The 16,566-nt window shown below is 41.8% G+C and overlaps 1 protein-coding gene across 6 annotated transcripts in view; it reads left to right on the top strand.

The window, feature by feature from the left end:
- Window positions 1-16,235, top strand: part of LOC109429626 (nuclear hormone receptor FTZ-F1 beta) — a gene marked incomplete at its 3' end in the record, with an annotated part of 142,286 nt that extends 126,051 nt beyond the window's left edge. For 3 of the 6 annotated variants that reach the window (XM_062849305.1, XM_062849300.1, XM_062849303.1), the window contains 2 exon segments: window positions 14,786-15,960; window positions 16,024-16,235. In XM_062849305.1, coding sequence (XP_062705289.1) covers window positions 14,879-15,960; window positions 16,024-16,235 — 1,294 coding nt within the window. 6 annotated transcript variants of the gene reach the window in all.
- Window positions 16,236-16,566: the final 331 nt, after the last annotated feature.

The following is a 16,566-nucleotide window of genomic DNA, read 5'->3' as shown; positions in this document are numbered from 1 at the left end:
TAAATGGCTAGTTTAATGTAATTATCTAGGGATGGGCATTTTACCCCAAAGTTTGGACCCTTGTAAAAAACTTATAAGGGTCAATTTCGATACTTTTTTCGACTGGAACAAAAATAATGGAAGTGTGCAAAACAATTTGTGGGGATAGCGAGAAGAAATTACTTTAAAATTATGTAAAAAAGTGCAAAAATTTGACAGACCAAAATTTCATAAAAAATAAAAAAAAGCATTTTTTGCAATTACGTGCCATAAGATTGCACTTTTCAATTTCCGAAACTGTGCAGAAATGGCATACTTTTCTTGACTAGCTCAAGAGTGCCGAAAAGTAGTACTTTTCAGCACTTTTAAGAGTGCCGAAAAGTACTACTTTTCGGCACCTTTGCAATGGTACACTTTTCGCAAGTTTCCTGAAGCACTAATGTTCTTTCGTATACATTTGTCTATTCGATGGCTACTCCTATGTCTGTTCGGCAGATCGAACCTGAATAGAAGCAATTCTAATTCTGATTTGATCAGCCAAACAGACGTAGAGTTAGAAGCAGCAGCACAAAAAACGCTCGTTGACGACGCGACTCCGAGTAGTTGTGACACTTATTAACATAGCCTACCTGATTGAAATAAAAAATGGACTTGTGCGCATGTATGCTCGCACGTGGTTTTGGCTGAGACCTGTCTGAGTAGTCAGAAATGATCGTATCAGGTATCAGGTATCAGAAGGCCGGCTCCAGAGGCACGTTATCCTCCATTTGGGACATTTGTGCCATCGCCAAAATAACAGCCTATTTCATCATCTACCTGAGGGAAAAGGAAGGAAAAAGGATTTGGATGGGGCTAGGGACAGGTAGGGAAATAGGAAAAATACCCTGGAAGAGGGTACTAACGCACAAGCGTACCACAATGGGTTCAAACAGCGCCCTGAAAAGGGCACTGTAATAACGCATAAAGCGAAAGAGAGCCTATAGCTCTTTACCACAGCGGGTTAAGAACAACAGAATATCCTGAAGATTCAGGTTTCTGAAGTCAGTTTCACTTAATAAGTGTTTACCGAATACTCGGAAACGCAGTTGCGCGAAAACTGGACAGTTACATATCAAATGATACGAAGTTCCATAATCGGATTCACAGCTATCACAGGCAAATGAATCAGCTTGCTGAATATTCGCCATGTGATAGCTGAGTCGGCAGTGGCCAGTCAATGCTTTGACCAGCATGCTGCAATTCTGCTTAGACAGATTAGTTAGATACTTCGCCACCCGTAGAGATGGCTCAGCACTATACAATTTGGTTTGACGACATGACTCCAAACTATTCCAATATTGACAGCCCAGGTGTGAATCTGAAGCTTAATCCAACACTTCGATATCGGAATAGCTGGCTCAGGGCCAATGAAGTCATGTGATGCTCCAGAGCGAGCTAACTCATCAGCCAATTCATTTCCAGCGATGGAAGAATGGCCAGGTACCCATAGAAGGTGAACAGCGTTTGCTGAATTCAGCTCCTCGATTTGAGTTCGACAAGCGATAACTATCTTCGACCTGGAGTTGGCCGAAGCAAGTGCTTTAATAGCAGCCTGGCTATCTGAACAGAAGTATATTACTTTGCCCATTACGTGCTGCTGAAGCGCTGAATGCACTCCGCACATAAGAGCAAAGATTTCGGCCTGAAAAACGGTGCAGTGTCTACTTAGTGAGTAAGACTGATACAGCCTTAGCTCACGAGAATAAACACCAGCACCTGCTCGACCTTCGAGAAGGGAGCCATCAGTGTAACATACGATGCCGTCTGAAATACTTCTTTCCAGATAACCAGATGTCCACTCTTCCCGGGAAGGGAATTTCGTGGAAAATTTCCTATATGGAAAATTACAAGCAATTGTAAGATCACTTGGAGCAAGGACAATTTTGTCCCAATTCACTAAAAGTGGAAACAACGAGATGTGTGTTGGTGTGCGGTTCACAGGAGTTTCCTCTAGTAGACCGAGTACCCGTAACCGGTAAGTGCAAGAAAGGGCTTCTTGTTTGAGATGAATGTGTAGTGGGGCAACGTCAAAGAGAACTTCTAGCGCTGCCGTAGGAGTTGAAGAGAACGCTCCAGACATCGCCATTAAGCACATCCTTTGGAGATGGCCTAATTTTGATTGGACCGTTCTCACTTCACCCTTTTGCCACCACACAAGACATCCATAAGCCAATATTGGCCGAACCACAGTTGTGTAAATCCATTTGATATACTTGGGTTTTAGACCCCAAGTTGTACCAAAGGTTCGCCGGCATTGCCCGAAGGGCATACAAGCTTTCTTGATTCTGAACTCAATGTGAGGTGTCCAGGAAAGCTTGGAATCAAGAATGACTCCAACGTACTTTACCTGTTCAGTCACATCGATTTCAGAATCAAAGAGACGCAAAGGTCGAACGCCATTACGGTTTCGCCTTTCCGTGAAAAGAACAATAGATGTTTTACTCGGATTAACCGAAAGGCCATATTGGCGACACCAACCCTCAACTACCTGAAGGGCGTTTTGCATCAGGTCGAAAAGGGTGCTAATGCACATACCAACTAACAATGTTAGGTAGTCGTCGGCAAAACCATAAGTAGGAAAACCGCTATTATTGAGTTGCCTCAATAGCGTATCTGCTACGAGATTCCAGAAAAGCGGTGATAAGACTCCCCCTTGGGGGCATCCACAAACACTCAATTTCCTAATCCTTGCTAGACGCAATGTCGAGAAGAGATATCGGTTTTTGAGCATTTGGTGAATCCAATTGGAAATCATTGGAGATATACCATGACTCCGTGCGGCTTCCAATATGGCATCGAAAGGCACGTTGTCAAAGGCACCCTCGATATCTAAGAAAACACCCAAACAAGATTGCTTTTGAGCAGTCTTCCCACAAACTTGACACATGTTCAACTTCTGTACGTTTTCTCGCACTTGTGTTGAACATCAAACGCCAAACATCGGAGTACCCGTGTTTGCTACCGTACTCCGTACCGAAGCGTACTCAAGTACAAAACTTGTGTACGTACAGAAGTACAAAGCAAAAATCGATCCGAGCACAAACCGAGAATGAAACCCGAAGCGACGTTCGGATTGGCAAACGATTGGTACCGAACTGTCAATCGTCGTTCGAGAAAGTTCTTTTTTGCACGATTGCTTCCCACTTCGTTTCGCACAGTACACATGTACTGTACATATGTTCGAACTTGTGTTTGAAACGAACTTTGAACATAAGTACACGTTTGGGTACTGATTTGTGTGTTGCGGTACGAACGCACAGTCAGAGTACAGGCGGAGTATAAATACAGCAGTACTTAGCGAGTTTGGTGTTCGTTTGGGAAGACTGCTTTTGAGCGAATGCTTTCTCGATATCGTAAACAACCTTGTGTAAAAGAGTCACAGTGGACTTACCAGATTGGTAGGCATGTTGGTTCATATGAAGAGGCACGTTGGCCAGATGAACATCACGGATGTGATGATCCACAATGCGTTCTAAGCATTTCAGAAGAAAAGAGGTCAAACTGATAGGTCTGAAACTCTTTGCTTCTTCATACAACGCACGACCCACTTTCAGAATAAACTTTACAGTAATATCCCTCCAGGATTTGGGAATATACCCTGTAGCAAAACTGCAAACAAGTAGTTTTTTCAAAACATGTTTGAAATAATCAAATCCTTTCTGAAGCAAAATAGGATAAATCCCATCTGCCCCAGGAGATTTGAAAGGAGCAAAGCTATTAAGAGCCCACTCAATCGATTCTATAGTTACAATACTCCGAGCCGAAGCTAAAGAATCATAACTACAAGAAAAGACATCAGGATCATCCGAAGATGTAATATCCGCACATCCAGAGAAGTGTGTGCTGAATAAGCATTCCAGAACTTCCTCATCAGATCGCCATTTGGCAAACGAAGTTCGTTCACCCGGAAATCCTTAGATTTCGCAAGGATTTTGTTTAACCAACTGACTTCACTCAAGCTGGAAACATTTGTACAAAGGTTTTTCCAGCCGGATCGTTCAGCAGACCGGAGAGCTTTCCTGTAGGCCTTGCGAGCCGACCTGAAAGCCTCCGAACCAGCCGAACGTCGTCTGTTCCAACTCTTTCTACATTGTTTCCTGAGTTTCGCCAGATCAGAGTTCCACCAAGGGGTTCCTCTTGTGATCTTCACAGACCGTAGAGGGCATGCTTCTTCAAAAGCTTCCATGATGAAGGTCGTTGTAGTATCAACGGCATCATCTAAATCACTTGGAGTGTCAATGGATGGTGAATATCCATGAAATTTGGCTGCAACCAAATCAGTATAAAGATCCCAGTTTGTTGACCGAGGATTCCTGAAACGCAATGTTTGCGAAGTAACGTTTAAATGTCCAAAAAAGATATAGCGATGGTCAGATAAAGATTCTTCATCTGACACATGCCAATTGGTCAGCTCGTGACTAATTCTGCTAGAGCAAAGCGTTATATCTAACACTTCCTCTCTTGCAGATACCATGAAGGTTGGGCGGTTGCCTATGTTAAGTAATGCAAGATCTGTACTACTTAAGTACTCCATCAAACTGGAGCCTCTCAAGTTAATGTCTGAGCTGCCCCAGATGATATGGTGAGCATTAGCATCACTGCCAACAATTAGCGGAAGGCCTTTTGAAGTGCAGTATGCGATGACTTGTTTGAAAGCATCCGTAGGGGATGGTTCATCATGCGGTAAATACACAGAACAATAGACGTATTTCCTGTTGAGGTTTCCAACAGATACATCAATTGTGATAGCACATACATCTCTGGTGGTTAGTTCAGAGATGAGTGTAGCAACTATTGCGTTGTTGACAAGCACACAGGCTCGAGGCATGACACGCGAGTTTGCCATTTCATGTTTACTGAAAGTGGCAAACACCGGGTTCACAAGGTTTCCTAGATAGAAATTTCCCTTACGAAAGTAAGGTTCTTGCACCAAGGCCACTTGGGCTGTACCATTTTGCATAAGTCTGCAAAGATTGATCGTTGCTGTTCTTTTATGCTGAAGATTGATCTGAGCTATCTTAACCGTAGCCACTACCCAAACTAGGTAAAATTAAACTCTTCGCAACAACAGCATAACAAAGAACAGCAACAATAAAACCAAATCGGTATCGATTGGAAAACGCCAAAGGCGAGGATACACAGAATACACTGTGTAAATCGCATAATGCGAAACCATATAGATGAAAATTTAAACTAATTAACAACATCTTCATAATCCCGCCCTTATTTAGCCTCAAGTGAGACAAAAGAAGGGCAGCTGATTGTCCCGGAGAAACACAAGGTCCACTGCACCATTGCTCCGGTTAGCGCAGTAAGGGCTACATACTGTGGAGGGCGCCCTGGTACTCCACAGGCTCCGTTAGCGGTTAGGTTTTTATTAGACCCCCCTAGCCATTCATTCCTAGGCACGGTAAGCATAAAGCCGCATCACACCATGAATTAGGGGTCACCTGTTGGTGGATTCTTACCACCGGAACAGGCGGTCCGTAGTGTTATTCTTAGCCAATTGAGACAATCGCTACCGACACTACGCAGCTATCTAGGCTGATCGAGAAAAGAAGTTAATATTGATGATCAACTTCATACGGACTCGAACAGCCGCTGGTTTTGGCTGAGACCTGTCTGAGTAGTCAGAAATTATCGTACTTAAGGGTATTTTTCATAATTGCAAAAAATGTTGTATGCAACGCGCTGCAAAACTCAATTTTTTCAGCACTTGTCGTATTTATCCAACTCGGCAAGCCTCGTTGGATAAATGTACGACTCGTGCTGAAAAAATCATCATTTTGCAACTTGTTGCATAAATAACAATTTTTGAGTTTTTGTACAAATTTTATGGTAAAAATATGTAAATTCAAATGTTAAAAATCATTTTTATTCTTATTTTAACGATTCCAGTTGGTTTGCCTAAAACAAGGGTGGCGCATCTTGCCCCATATGGGCGTTATGGCTTTAGTTCCCCTACACATTGTGAACTGCTTCGTAGGTTGATTTATTTTCTCAATTGGAACTAATTTGTCGATTAGGCGCTGTCCATAAACTACGTAGACTCAATTTTGGCAATCCCAGAACCCCCCCCCCTCCCCCCTCGTAGTCTTTCGTCCATACAAAATTTTCGAAATTTGAATGGACCGTAGACTTTGGCCAGACCCCCCCCCCCCCCCGTCCTCCCTCCAAGTATACGTAGTTTATGTACAGGCCCTTACTAATTATCCTCTTTGAGTACGGTGCATGTGACGTTTTGGTAACTATAAATTAACGGTCCTACGTGACCAAAGATGTTGAATATCCTGGGAAATTGGTACCCAAGTAAAATCAACTGTGAATTATCTGGATGACGCGTGTTCAGTATTACGGATTCTGTTATTATTTGACAAAAATATCGTTGCTAAGGTTGAGTTGTTTACAACATACATCGGAAGTGACGTATATGATATTGCATCATTGAACGTACACAGCGCACTACACCCGGTACGGAAAAAAAAGTTTTATTCGAAAACTTGTCGCTAGTCATAATGTCGCTATTCGGTTGCTGGTATGGTAAAATCTGAGCTGGTTTCTCAAGGTTTCCAAATTACAGCGCCCTTTTGCTACTGATCCGCCCGCAAGCAAATGACTTCGCTATTTTCTGCAATTATCGCGGACAGGACAAATCTTGCTGAAATTTATTTTATGAGTTTAGTAAAACTTATTTTTAAAATTTTTTGGAAGTATTACCTTGTAGTAGGCCTTAGTGTATAAGTTAAATCTAGGTAGGCATTGTTTAATACTAATGACAGAACTACCGATCATTCTGAAATAAACCTTGGAGAAGAGAACATCGTTGTTTGATTGCTTCCTACAACATCAGAAGTGGGATCGCCAATGGTCTTCAGATTCAACTGTTTCCTGGAAAATGCAGTAAAGCGAAATCGAAAAAGCGGAATCCAATCTAGGGGTTGGAGATCTCGCCCGAGACGGAAGAACTGCAAGAATTCTCGCGAAGTCTGAGGGACAGAAAGTTTTCAAGCCGATTCAAAACTGCGAATTCCATTCTAGGGGATGGAATATTTGCCAATTGAGAAGCTTTGAGAACAATCCACTGAAGAGAAGTGCAAATTAACTCATGGAAACACTTTCAAGCTTTTGAAAAAATAACAAGTTGTTGCTGAAGAAGTTGGAGCTAGAAGTTTATTGGAACTTTTGCCACGGTGAAAGCTTTCAAACAAATTTCGATGATGCCGCTATCTTTTGGACACGCTGAAGAGGACGTCAACCATTTCCTGAAAATTCATCGAACAAAAAAAAAAAATCAAAATTGATGGCTGTCTCGATGAGGGCATCGAGATTGTCAGGATGGCCGAGCTGTAGTAGGCCTTAGTGTATAAGTTAAATCTAGGTAGGCATTGTTTAATACTAATGACAGAACTACCGATCATTCTGAAATAAACCTTGGAGAAGAGAACATCGTTGTTTGATTGCTTCCTACATACCTCCAGGGACAACGCCAGAAATTCCTTTGGGGATTATTTTGACATTTATTTAAAATTTTCTGGAATGTTTACAGAAAGAAGATTCTCGTGTGATTTCCTAGATTGACTTGCAGCAAGAAATCATCTGAAGACTCCGTTTACTATCCCTTCAGAACGCACCCCTGACCATGGAGTTCTTTGTAAATTTTCCCAAGGATTCCTAAAGAGATTCTTTCAGGAATTCCCCCAGGAATTTTCCCTGGGACTTCTTCAGCAGTTTCTCAAAGAATTTCTCAAAAGATTCATCTTGAAACTGGCTCACGGGTGTCCTCGGAAATTCCTTTCGAAATTCCCCATGGAATTCCTAATCGGATACCATAAAAAATTTCTTCACGGATTGCTACGTACAAAATTGCTTGCTTCTAAAAGTTTTGTGAGATTATTTTCAGGAGTTGTTTCAGATTTTTTTTTCATAGATTGTAGAGGTTCTCCAGTTCTTCCAGATTATTTCAAAGATTCCTTCAGAAATTCATTTTTTTTATTTCTTCCAGCAGTTCTTATAAAAATTCCTTCTAGAAATCCTTTATTTATCTCTCAGAAATTTATTTAGGGTTTTCCACCAAAATAACGTCAGCATAATAATCTAAGATTTATTGAAGAAATTTCTCAAACATATTTTCCTTAGAATTACTTGCAAAGTTCATTCAGAAGTCCATCCAGATTTTTTTTTTTTAAGTAAGAAGGTACCTTAAGGTGTTCCTTCAGGTATTCTCCAAGGCATTAGGCATTAAAGGCATTGCTGGAAATTCTGAAATACCTTCAGCATTTTTTGTCCAGTAATTCCTAAAAAAAATCCAAACATTGTTACAAATAAAAAAAAATCGAACAATTCCTGGCCCACGTTGGGTGTCACACTACGAATAAACAATATTGGAACCCTATAAATGCTTTTATATATTTCATTGCGAAAAATAAAAAGAACCCTACAAATTCACAATAACATACAACATCACGAATTCACACTAACAACTCAAAACACAAATGGGTCCGATTACTCAAGTGGGTAACCATTTACGTTCACAGGATGACGAGGTTTCATAGATTGGTTTCGGTCCATCCGTCAAATCCTGGAAAAGTGTTTTATTTAGCTGACTGCCTGCTTGTTTACAGTTATTTGTTCTAAGGTACATAACTAGATTTTATTTAGGAAATCTAAACCTAATAGGGCCTCCCCGAATCGGATTTTAATGCAAGACGGCTGCATTATGATGTTCGTGCTAGGGATCGGCTTGCCTGTCTTGCAATTATTTTCGCCAGAAATGATCTGAAAGTGTGCAACCACTCCGGCTTCTAGGGCTATATTCCTCCTGAGTGATAAAAGAGCCTATAAATGCACATTAAAATTTGATGAATACTTGAAAGTTAAAATCGAACATACTTATTGCATAAAACTGGTAACAACATTTATTCCCGGAGTTTCCTGAAGGTAAATTCAGGAGTTTTTAATGGATTTCTTGAAATCCCATGGAATTTTGTTGAAGGAAGATTTTCTTAAGAACTTCCTGAAATGCCTGGAATACCTTGAATAACGTCTGGGGAAACCCTTGGTGGGATTTCTAAAAAAAATACTAAGCGATTTATAGGAAAATTCCTACAGAAACCTTAAACAACATTTTTGGAGGATTTTCTGAAAGTATTTCTGGAGAAATCTGTAGGTGATTTTTTGTAAAAAAAACTTGTCATTCCCTGGAAAATCACTTAGGGTAAGTGTACCAGTTATGGCCATAGTGGGAATTTAGGAAGTTTTCAAGCTTTGGCCTATTATGAGAGTATCAGTAACAAGAATTTAAATGTATCTTGTCATTAGAACTCTTGAAATGATGGAAAATTTCGAATTATATCAAATAACTACTATGGCGATAACTAGTACACTCAGCCTACAAAAACTTCTGCAAAGATCTCAAGCAAAAAAAAAAACTCTTGAGATATTTCTAAACGAATTTCCGTAGAAAATACTTAGATATATTTTTAAATTAGTTTCCAATAGAATCCGTGGTGGAATTTTTGGAGTTATCCTTAGAGGAAATGCCAGCTCAATTTCTGGGGATATTTGAAATTCTGAAGGAATCTCTGTATGAACTCCTGCAGGAATTTGTGGAAGAATTCCTACCTAAATTTTTGAAATCTGTAATGCAACGATCTGGATGAATTTCTGCAGGGTTTTCTGGATCAATCCCTGACGAAATTTCTGGTCACATTCATGGGGGAATTTTCAATGGAATCCGTAAACAAATCTCTGGTGACCAGCACCAGCACCTACGATTTCTGCAGACATTTATGTCGAATTTTCCAGAAATTTCTCAAAAATATTTTCCTTGGAATAACTTGTAAAGTTCCTCCTGAAGTTCCTCAAGATTTATTTTAGAATTGTAAGAAGGTACCTTAAGGTGTATCTTTACGTATTCTCTAAGGCAATATCCTAGACATCCATGATCAAGAAATGATCAAGAAAATGATCAAGAGATCACTTCAGAAATAGCTTCAGGATTTTTTGTCCAGGAATTCCTCCAAATAATTTCCAAACATTTGTTCTCGAAGTTTCCAAAGGTTCCAGGAGTTTTTTCAAGGGATTTCTTGAAACAATCCTTCTGGAATTCCTTAAAGAATAGCTCAGTATTTTTTGTGCATTGTTTTTGGAAGAACTTTTGAAAAATCCCAAGAGGAATTCCGGAACAAATTCTGCAAGGATTTCTTAAGACATCGCTAGAAATATTTCTGATGGAGCTGCAAGAGCAATTTCTTTAAAAAATCCTTGTAGGAATTTCTGCAGAAACCACTGAAGAAAATTCTCAAACTCTGTGAAGAATTTCAGAAGCAGTCGCTGCAGGATTTGTGAAGCACTTTTTTGCTGAAGGAATCCCAGCAGGAATTTCACTTTTGACGGAACTTTTGACTGAATCGCTGGAAGGATATCAGAGGACATCCCAGGGTTGAAGGAATCATAGGAGGAATTTCTTGAGTACTTTCTGATATTCCTGGAATACCTAGAAAAACGGTGGAATTCCTAGAAAAAAATCCTGGAGAAAATTTGAACAACATTTTTGGAGGATTTTCTGAAAGTATTTCTAAAGAAATCTGTGGATGAATTTTTGAACTAATACTTCGAGAAAATGCCGTATAAATTTCTGGGGCAGAGATGCCAGATTATTTTATCAAAAATCTGTTTCAATACAGATTTTTCTGTATCGCCTTATTTGTGGGTATAACAGACACCGAGAGTCCTAGATTTCAATAGAAACTAATAAAAATTGACTACTTTTGGCTGGTTTTTAATTTTTACTGGTATTTATTTTCCTAAAACATGTGTGAAAATGTACAAAGTTTCATAAATTCTTTAAAGTTTAAGCAACAATTTATAAAGTTTTCATTATTTTTTTTTGAAATATCTTCAAATTTAATGCTTACTGAGAAATCTGTATCAAATTCAAAAAAATCTGTATTTTCTGCACTCTGTATCTCGTCTGTATAGAAGGTCAAAAATCTGTTTAATACAGAAAAATCTGTAAATCTGACATCTCTGTTCTGGGGTAATGCATGGAGGTATCTGAAATTCTGCAGGAATCTCTGGAAGAATTCCTACCGTGATTCAGGAAAGCTGTAATGCAACGATCTGCAGCAATTCCTGCCGCGTTTTCTGGATGAATCACTGAAGAAATTTCTGGTCACATTCATGTGGCCAATTCAATGGAATTCTTAGTCAAATCTGAAAAAATACCTGAACCTGAATTTCTGAAGGAATATCTGGAAAATTTTCCGAAGAAACCACTGGAAGAATTTATTTCACGATCTCCGAAATAATTTCTCAAAAAAGAAACCCTGTAGAAAATGTCTTAAGCAATCCCTAGAGAAATTTTCGATGATTTTTTTGAAACTTGAGAATTGTTTAAATTGAGAAGACTTTCTAAAGTAATTTCTGGCGGAGTTTCAGACGGAACCCATAGAAAAGAATTCCTGGAGAAATTTCATCAGGGAGTATCTGAAGGAAGCTCTGGAGGAATTTCTTAAAGAATCCCTGGAAGAATTTCCGGAAAAATATTATTGGAGGAGAACAAACTATGATAGATTTGAAGACCAGATTCCTAGTAATTTCTGATGGAATAATCTGGGAAGATCCGTAGAAGATTTTCTTGGACTTGGAATCCTTGGACGAATTTATGGAGGAATCTTCAGGGATTTTTTTAAGAACCCCTAGAAGAATTTGTAAAGAAGTTTTTGTAAGAATTTATGAAAAAGCCTGAGGAAGATTTTCCAAAGAAATCCTAGGAAAAATTTCTGGAACAACCTTTGATTTTATGATTTCCGGAAAGAATTCTCCTACGAATTCTCAAAAAAATCTATGAATGTTTTTTTTAACGAAACCCATGAAAGCTTTGCTAGAGGATTTTTGAAGAAGTTTCTGGAGGATCCCGTAACGAAAACTCCTAAGGAAATTCTGGAGCAAATTATGACGCGATCCATGGAACATGTTTCAAAGAACTTTCAAAAGAAAGCCGTGGAGGACTTTCCGAAAGGAATTCCTAGGGGATATTCTATTGAAAACCATGGAGCATTATCGGAAGGAATCTAAGAAAAGTTTTATTAAAATGTTCCTAGTTTTATTTCTGGGGTAATCTCTATAAAACTTTGGGGACAATTATAAAGAAAACTAAGAGTTTCCTAAGGGAATTAATGAAATTATTCCTAAAAATTTCTTAAAGATATCACCGAAGAATTTCTTCAAAATTCCCTGGAAGATTTTCTTAAAGAATCGCCGGAGGGATTTCTGGAGATATCCATGAGAAGTTAAAGCAAATATATTATGTTCACCTTCAAGTTTGTTTTTTAAGCCTGGAATACATAGTTTATATTTGAGTCGATCTTATTAGTTTTCCCATGAGTTAATCTCTATGGGGTAAACTATATAATTCGACGCTAACGTTTGTTCGGTATTCCAAGCTTCAGTCAAACGTCAAATGCTGCAATTACGGGGTTAAGCACGTTGTATTATTGCTTATGTACCTCATCACCCACTTCATGCAACTATACATTAGTGGACTAACTAACAACATTTAGCGCGCTCGCCACAGTTCCATCATGCCGCTCAAAGTGTTGCCACAAATAATGGTTAGTTTGCTAAACCCAGTTATCTGACTGGTGGGGCATGGGAGCATACGCTATAGGGAATACGGGGATGCAACCAATCGCTCCCAAATTTTGCACAGTTGTTTTGGACGCTTAAAGTTATCGAAATAGCTTTGTTCCAAAAAATAGACTTTGTTGACCCAGTCTAACGCTTATGGTACACATCAGCGTGTGCGTAGTATCGCTGAGGTTGGCCCATGACGCGACTGCTCGACGGTTAATAGACAACTAGTTGATCTACTTGAACAGTGAAAATTTGAGTTTTTCGATGCACAAAACATACGTGACAATTTATTGAAAAGTGATATGGAGCTTTGCCTGTCCCGATCGTTTGGTCTATCCCTTGTATTAGTTTTATTGGGGAGATTTTCATCCCGTGGTAGTGTAAATGTAATCTTTTTTTTTCACTCAACTGATTAGCCTGCCCCACAACCCATCTGGCAGCTCAGTAAGTCCCCTCGTTTTTCACACGAATCAAATTGCGCGCCAGTTAACCAACCTATCGTAGAGTAGGTAGAGTCGTCCCGAACCCCGCACACTAATTTCCAATGCAAATCATCTCGCGTATCACGCCGCCGCTGCTGCGCTCAGCTCATAAGCATCGCTTGTTCCGCCCGAGCCCGAGTCCGGCGATGAGACTGGTCTGACCCAGGTTGGGCCTGGGAGGGAAACAAACGAAAGATGACGACGACGACACGGGGGCTGACCGGCTTTGTCCCTTCGATCCGCGAGCTTCTCCACAAGCGCGCATCACCCAGCGTAGCACAGCAGAAGCAGGCGAGCGAGCAGTTTGGCGGTGAATCGTATCGTCGTGTCTACTCCCCCCTGTAGGGTTGATGGTGGTGTTTGCACTCAACGCTGAACGCTCGCGCCCGCATGCATGGGTGTTGGTGGGATGACGACGAACGAACGGTGTGACGCACATGCAAGGTCGTTGCGTACAAATCCAACATATCTGAAGGTCGTTGTGTCTCTATGTATACACAGCTATAGCCCACTAGGTAGTACTGGCTGCTAGCCAGAGTCATTCAGCTCGCTTGGCAGCACAACTACATCGGTATAGACACTGTGTACAGTCGACCGTTTAGTTCGTTCGTTCAGTGGTGTGATGGAATGTGTTTGAATGGGACTGTTGTCCACGCTCTCTATGGGCTAGGCTAGGTGGTAGGACTTGGGACTTGGACTTCTTCAGGTTCAGAGACGACAGCGTGAGTGTTGGTGGTTAGGATGATGATGGTTGTAGAGCAGCGGATCGGTTGTTGTGTTTTTTCTTCGCTTTTTTTGTAGGATTTCCAACCGTCTGGTGTGTGGGACTGAATCAAGTTCGAAAGAGTGAGCGAGTGAGCTGAAAGTACAGTAAGAAAGGTGAACGTGTGTGAGGTTGACGCGCGGAATCGAGACTCGCGGTGATCCGAATTGGAAGGCACCTTTAGAAGTCAACCCGATTCTGTTTGCTGGCTGCAACTTGTTTTCCAGTTGACTGTACGGGATTCGGCAGCATTTGTTTTTTTTCGGATGGTTCTGTTTAAACTGGATCGAAGGTTGGGGGATTCAGCATAAATAACCTTTGTGAAATGTGATATCCGCAGCAGAGGATGAGACGTGGGTTTCATGTGAAACATTGAGTGTGAGTGTGCCAAAAGTTAGGTATTTTTGAGCAGCTAGCTTCAGTTTGTGGGATTAACTCTTCAACCTTTTGTTGTCTGGTAGGAAATTTGTAAGGTGGTAGTCTGATAAGAACGTCGAAGTTCATACGAATTCAGGTGTGTTGCCAAGAACAAGTTGTAATGAATATTTGGAAGTCGAACAGTGTATGTGACTTGTGGTGAAAGCATGGCATGTAATTGGAACACAACACGAGATATAAAGGTGCGACAGACCTAATTTCCTCTAGAAGGAGGCTTTCAAACTCAGCTGAAACGTCGGAAAGTTAACAAACCACCTGTTCAATTCGTAAGGCTCGTTCAAAAATCGCTAAATATCTTTAAAACCTATACAAGTTAATTGATACGTAGCTCGTATCTCGATGACCTTGACTCATTCGATACTCGTTCTCGTTCTGTACCGTTGTAATCTCCTGATGACTTCATACCACCTGACTTATCTCGACCTTTCTTTGGGTTTTCTCTTTTCAGAAATGATTTCTGCTTCCATATTATTGTCTTAGCATCGCATGTCCCGTATGCTTTGTGTGTGTGAAGAATAATAGCCGAAGCAGAGCTACCAGAATGACATCGACGGAATCGCGAGGAAACGTCTCGGTAACGACGATCAATTGTGAAAATGACCCGGGCTTCAATCCGGCCAGCAGCATGAGCAGCATGATTCCGGCGCCATCGTCCGGGAGCAGTTCCGGAAGCAGCAGTAGCAGTAACACTCCGAACGCCAGCACCAGTACCATCTTCGGCAACGTTGGTATCAGAATAACCGTGCCAAAAATGGAAGAATCCGACGAGTCTGACACAGAACTATCAAACATTGAAAAGACGGCTAAAGTTAACATGAGGGAGGATAGTCGCGCTAGCAAGGGATTGCCACGGCCCATGTCCTGGGAGGGTGAACTGTCCGAACCGGAAGCGATGATGATTGACAACGAAAACAGTTCCAGTGGCCCCAGCGGGCCAGGGACTGCAGCCAAACCAGAACCGCTCATAGTGGCCAAGGAAGAACCGTCGGGACCAGGGATAACGGAACCACTGGCCCTGACCGCCAATCACAGTAGCAGTAGCTCGCCCCTTCCCAACCGCGTTATCAAACCGGAAGTGGGCCTTCCGTTAATTAATCACAACGTGGCTTCCAGCTACGCCAATTCCATTCCAACTAGCAGTAGTATTAACGCTAAGAAACTCCCCGATGTCATAAGCCTCAAGTACGAGCACGGACTGGCCGAGAACCTTCCAGCCGTCCACTCACCGCTGCTCGTACGCTCAAAAACCACCCTCCTCCCAGCAAACCCCAGTCCCGACTCCGCCATCCACTCCGTCTACACCCACAGTTCCCCGAGCCAATCCCCCCTAACCTCCCGGCATGCCCCCTACACCCCGTCCCTGAGTCGCAACAACAGCGACGCTTCGCACAGTAGCTGCTACTCGTACAGTTCCGAGTTCAGCCCAACGCACTCCCCCATCCAGGGACGGCACAACATGTTCACCAGTGGGTCCTACAACGGGTCCCCGCTACATCACTCAGTATTATTCAAACCGATGATCGACAACGAACAGGCGCTGAAGCTGGCCAACCAGGACGAACCGGTCTTCGACAGCGAACATCTGCCGTCCCCGGGAATCTCCCGGCAACAGTTGATCAACAGGTGAGTTTCCCATACCTCGTTGGTTATACAACGATCTAACAATCTTCCCCCCCGTAATTTCAGCCCGTGTCCGATCTGCGGGGACAAGATCTCCGGCTTCCACTACGGGATTTTCTCCTGTGAGTCGTGCAAGGGCTTCTTCAAGCGGACCGTGCAGAACCGGAAGAACTACCAGTGCCTTAGGGGGGCGGCCTGTCCGGTGACGATCGCCACCAGGAAGAAGTGCCCCGCCTGCCGGTTCGAGAAGTGCCTTCAGAAGGGGATGAAGCTGGAAGGTGAGTGTTTGGCAGAGGGGTTTGTAACGAGGTGTTTCTTTCTTTTCAGAATTCTTGGACTGAGATCCTTTGGGTCTGTCTTCTGTAGCTGTTATGCGCCTCATCGGTGATCGATAGAGCACTTCACGCTGATGCTGGATAGTCAGTTCGTAGCGGCAGTTCTGAGGTTAACCCCTTCGCAAGAATTAGATTAAGGAGAACAGAGACAGGTGGAGGTAGCTGTGTGCGAGGTGCTAGCTAAGAAAACCAATTTTCTCCCCGACTAGCATGTCGGGAGAGATCATGGATAGAGCGTGGTAGATGAGGGTCATCAACAAGAACAGAAAGTGGA

The sequence above is a fragment of the Aedes albopictus genome, chromosome 2 (assembly GCF_035046485.1).
Source record: "Aedes albopictus strain Foshan chromosome 2, AalbF5, whole genome shotgun sequence".
NCBI classification, from domain to species: domain Eukaryota; kingdom Metazoa; phylum Arthropoda; class Insecta; order Diptera; family Culicidae; genus Aedes; species Aedes albopictus.
This window is presented reverse-complemented; position numbering and strand designations above follow the sequence as displayed.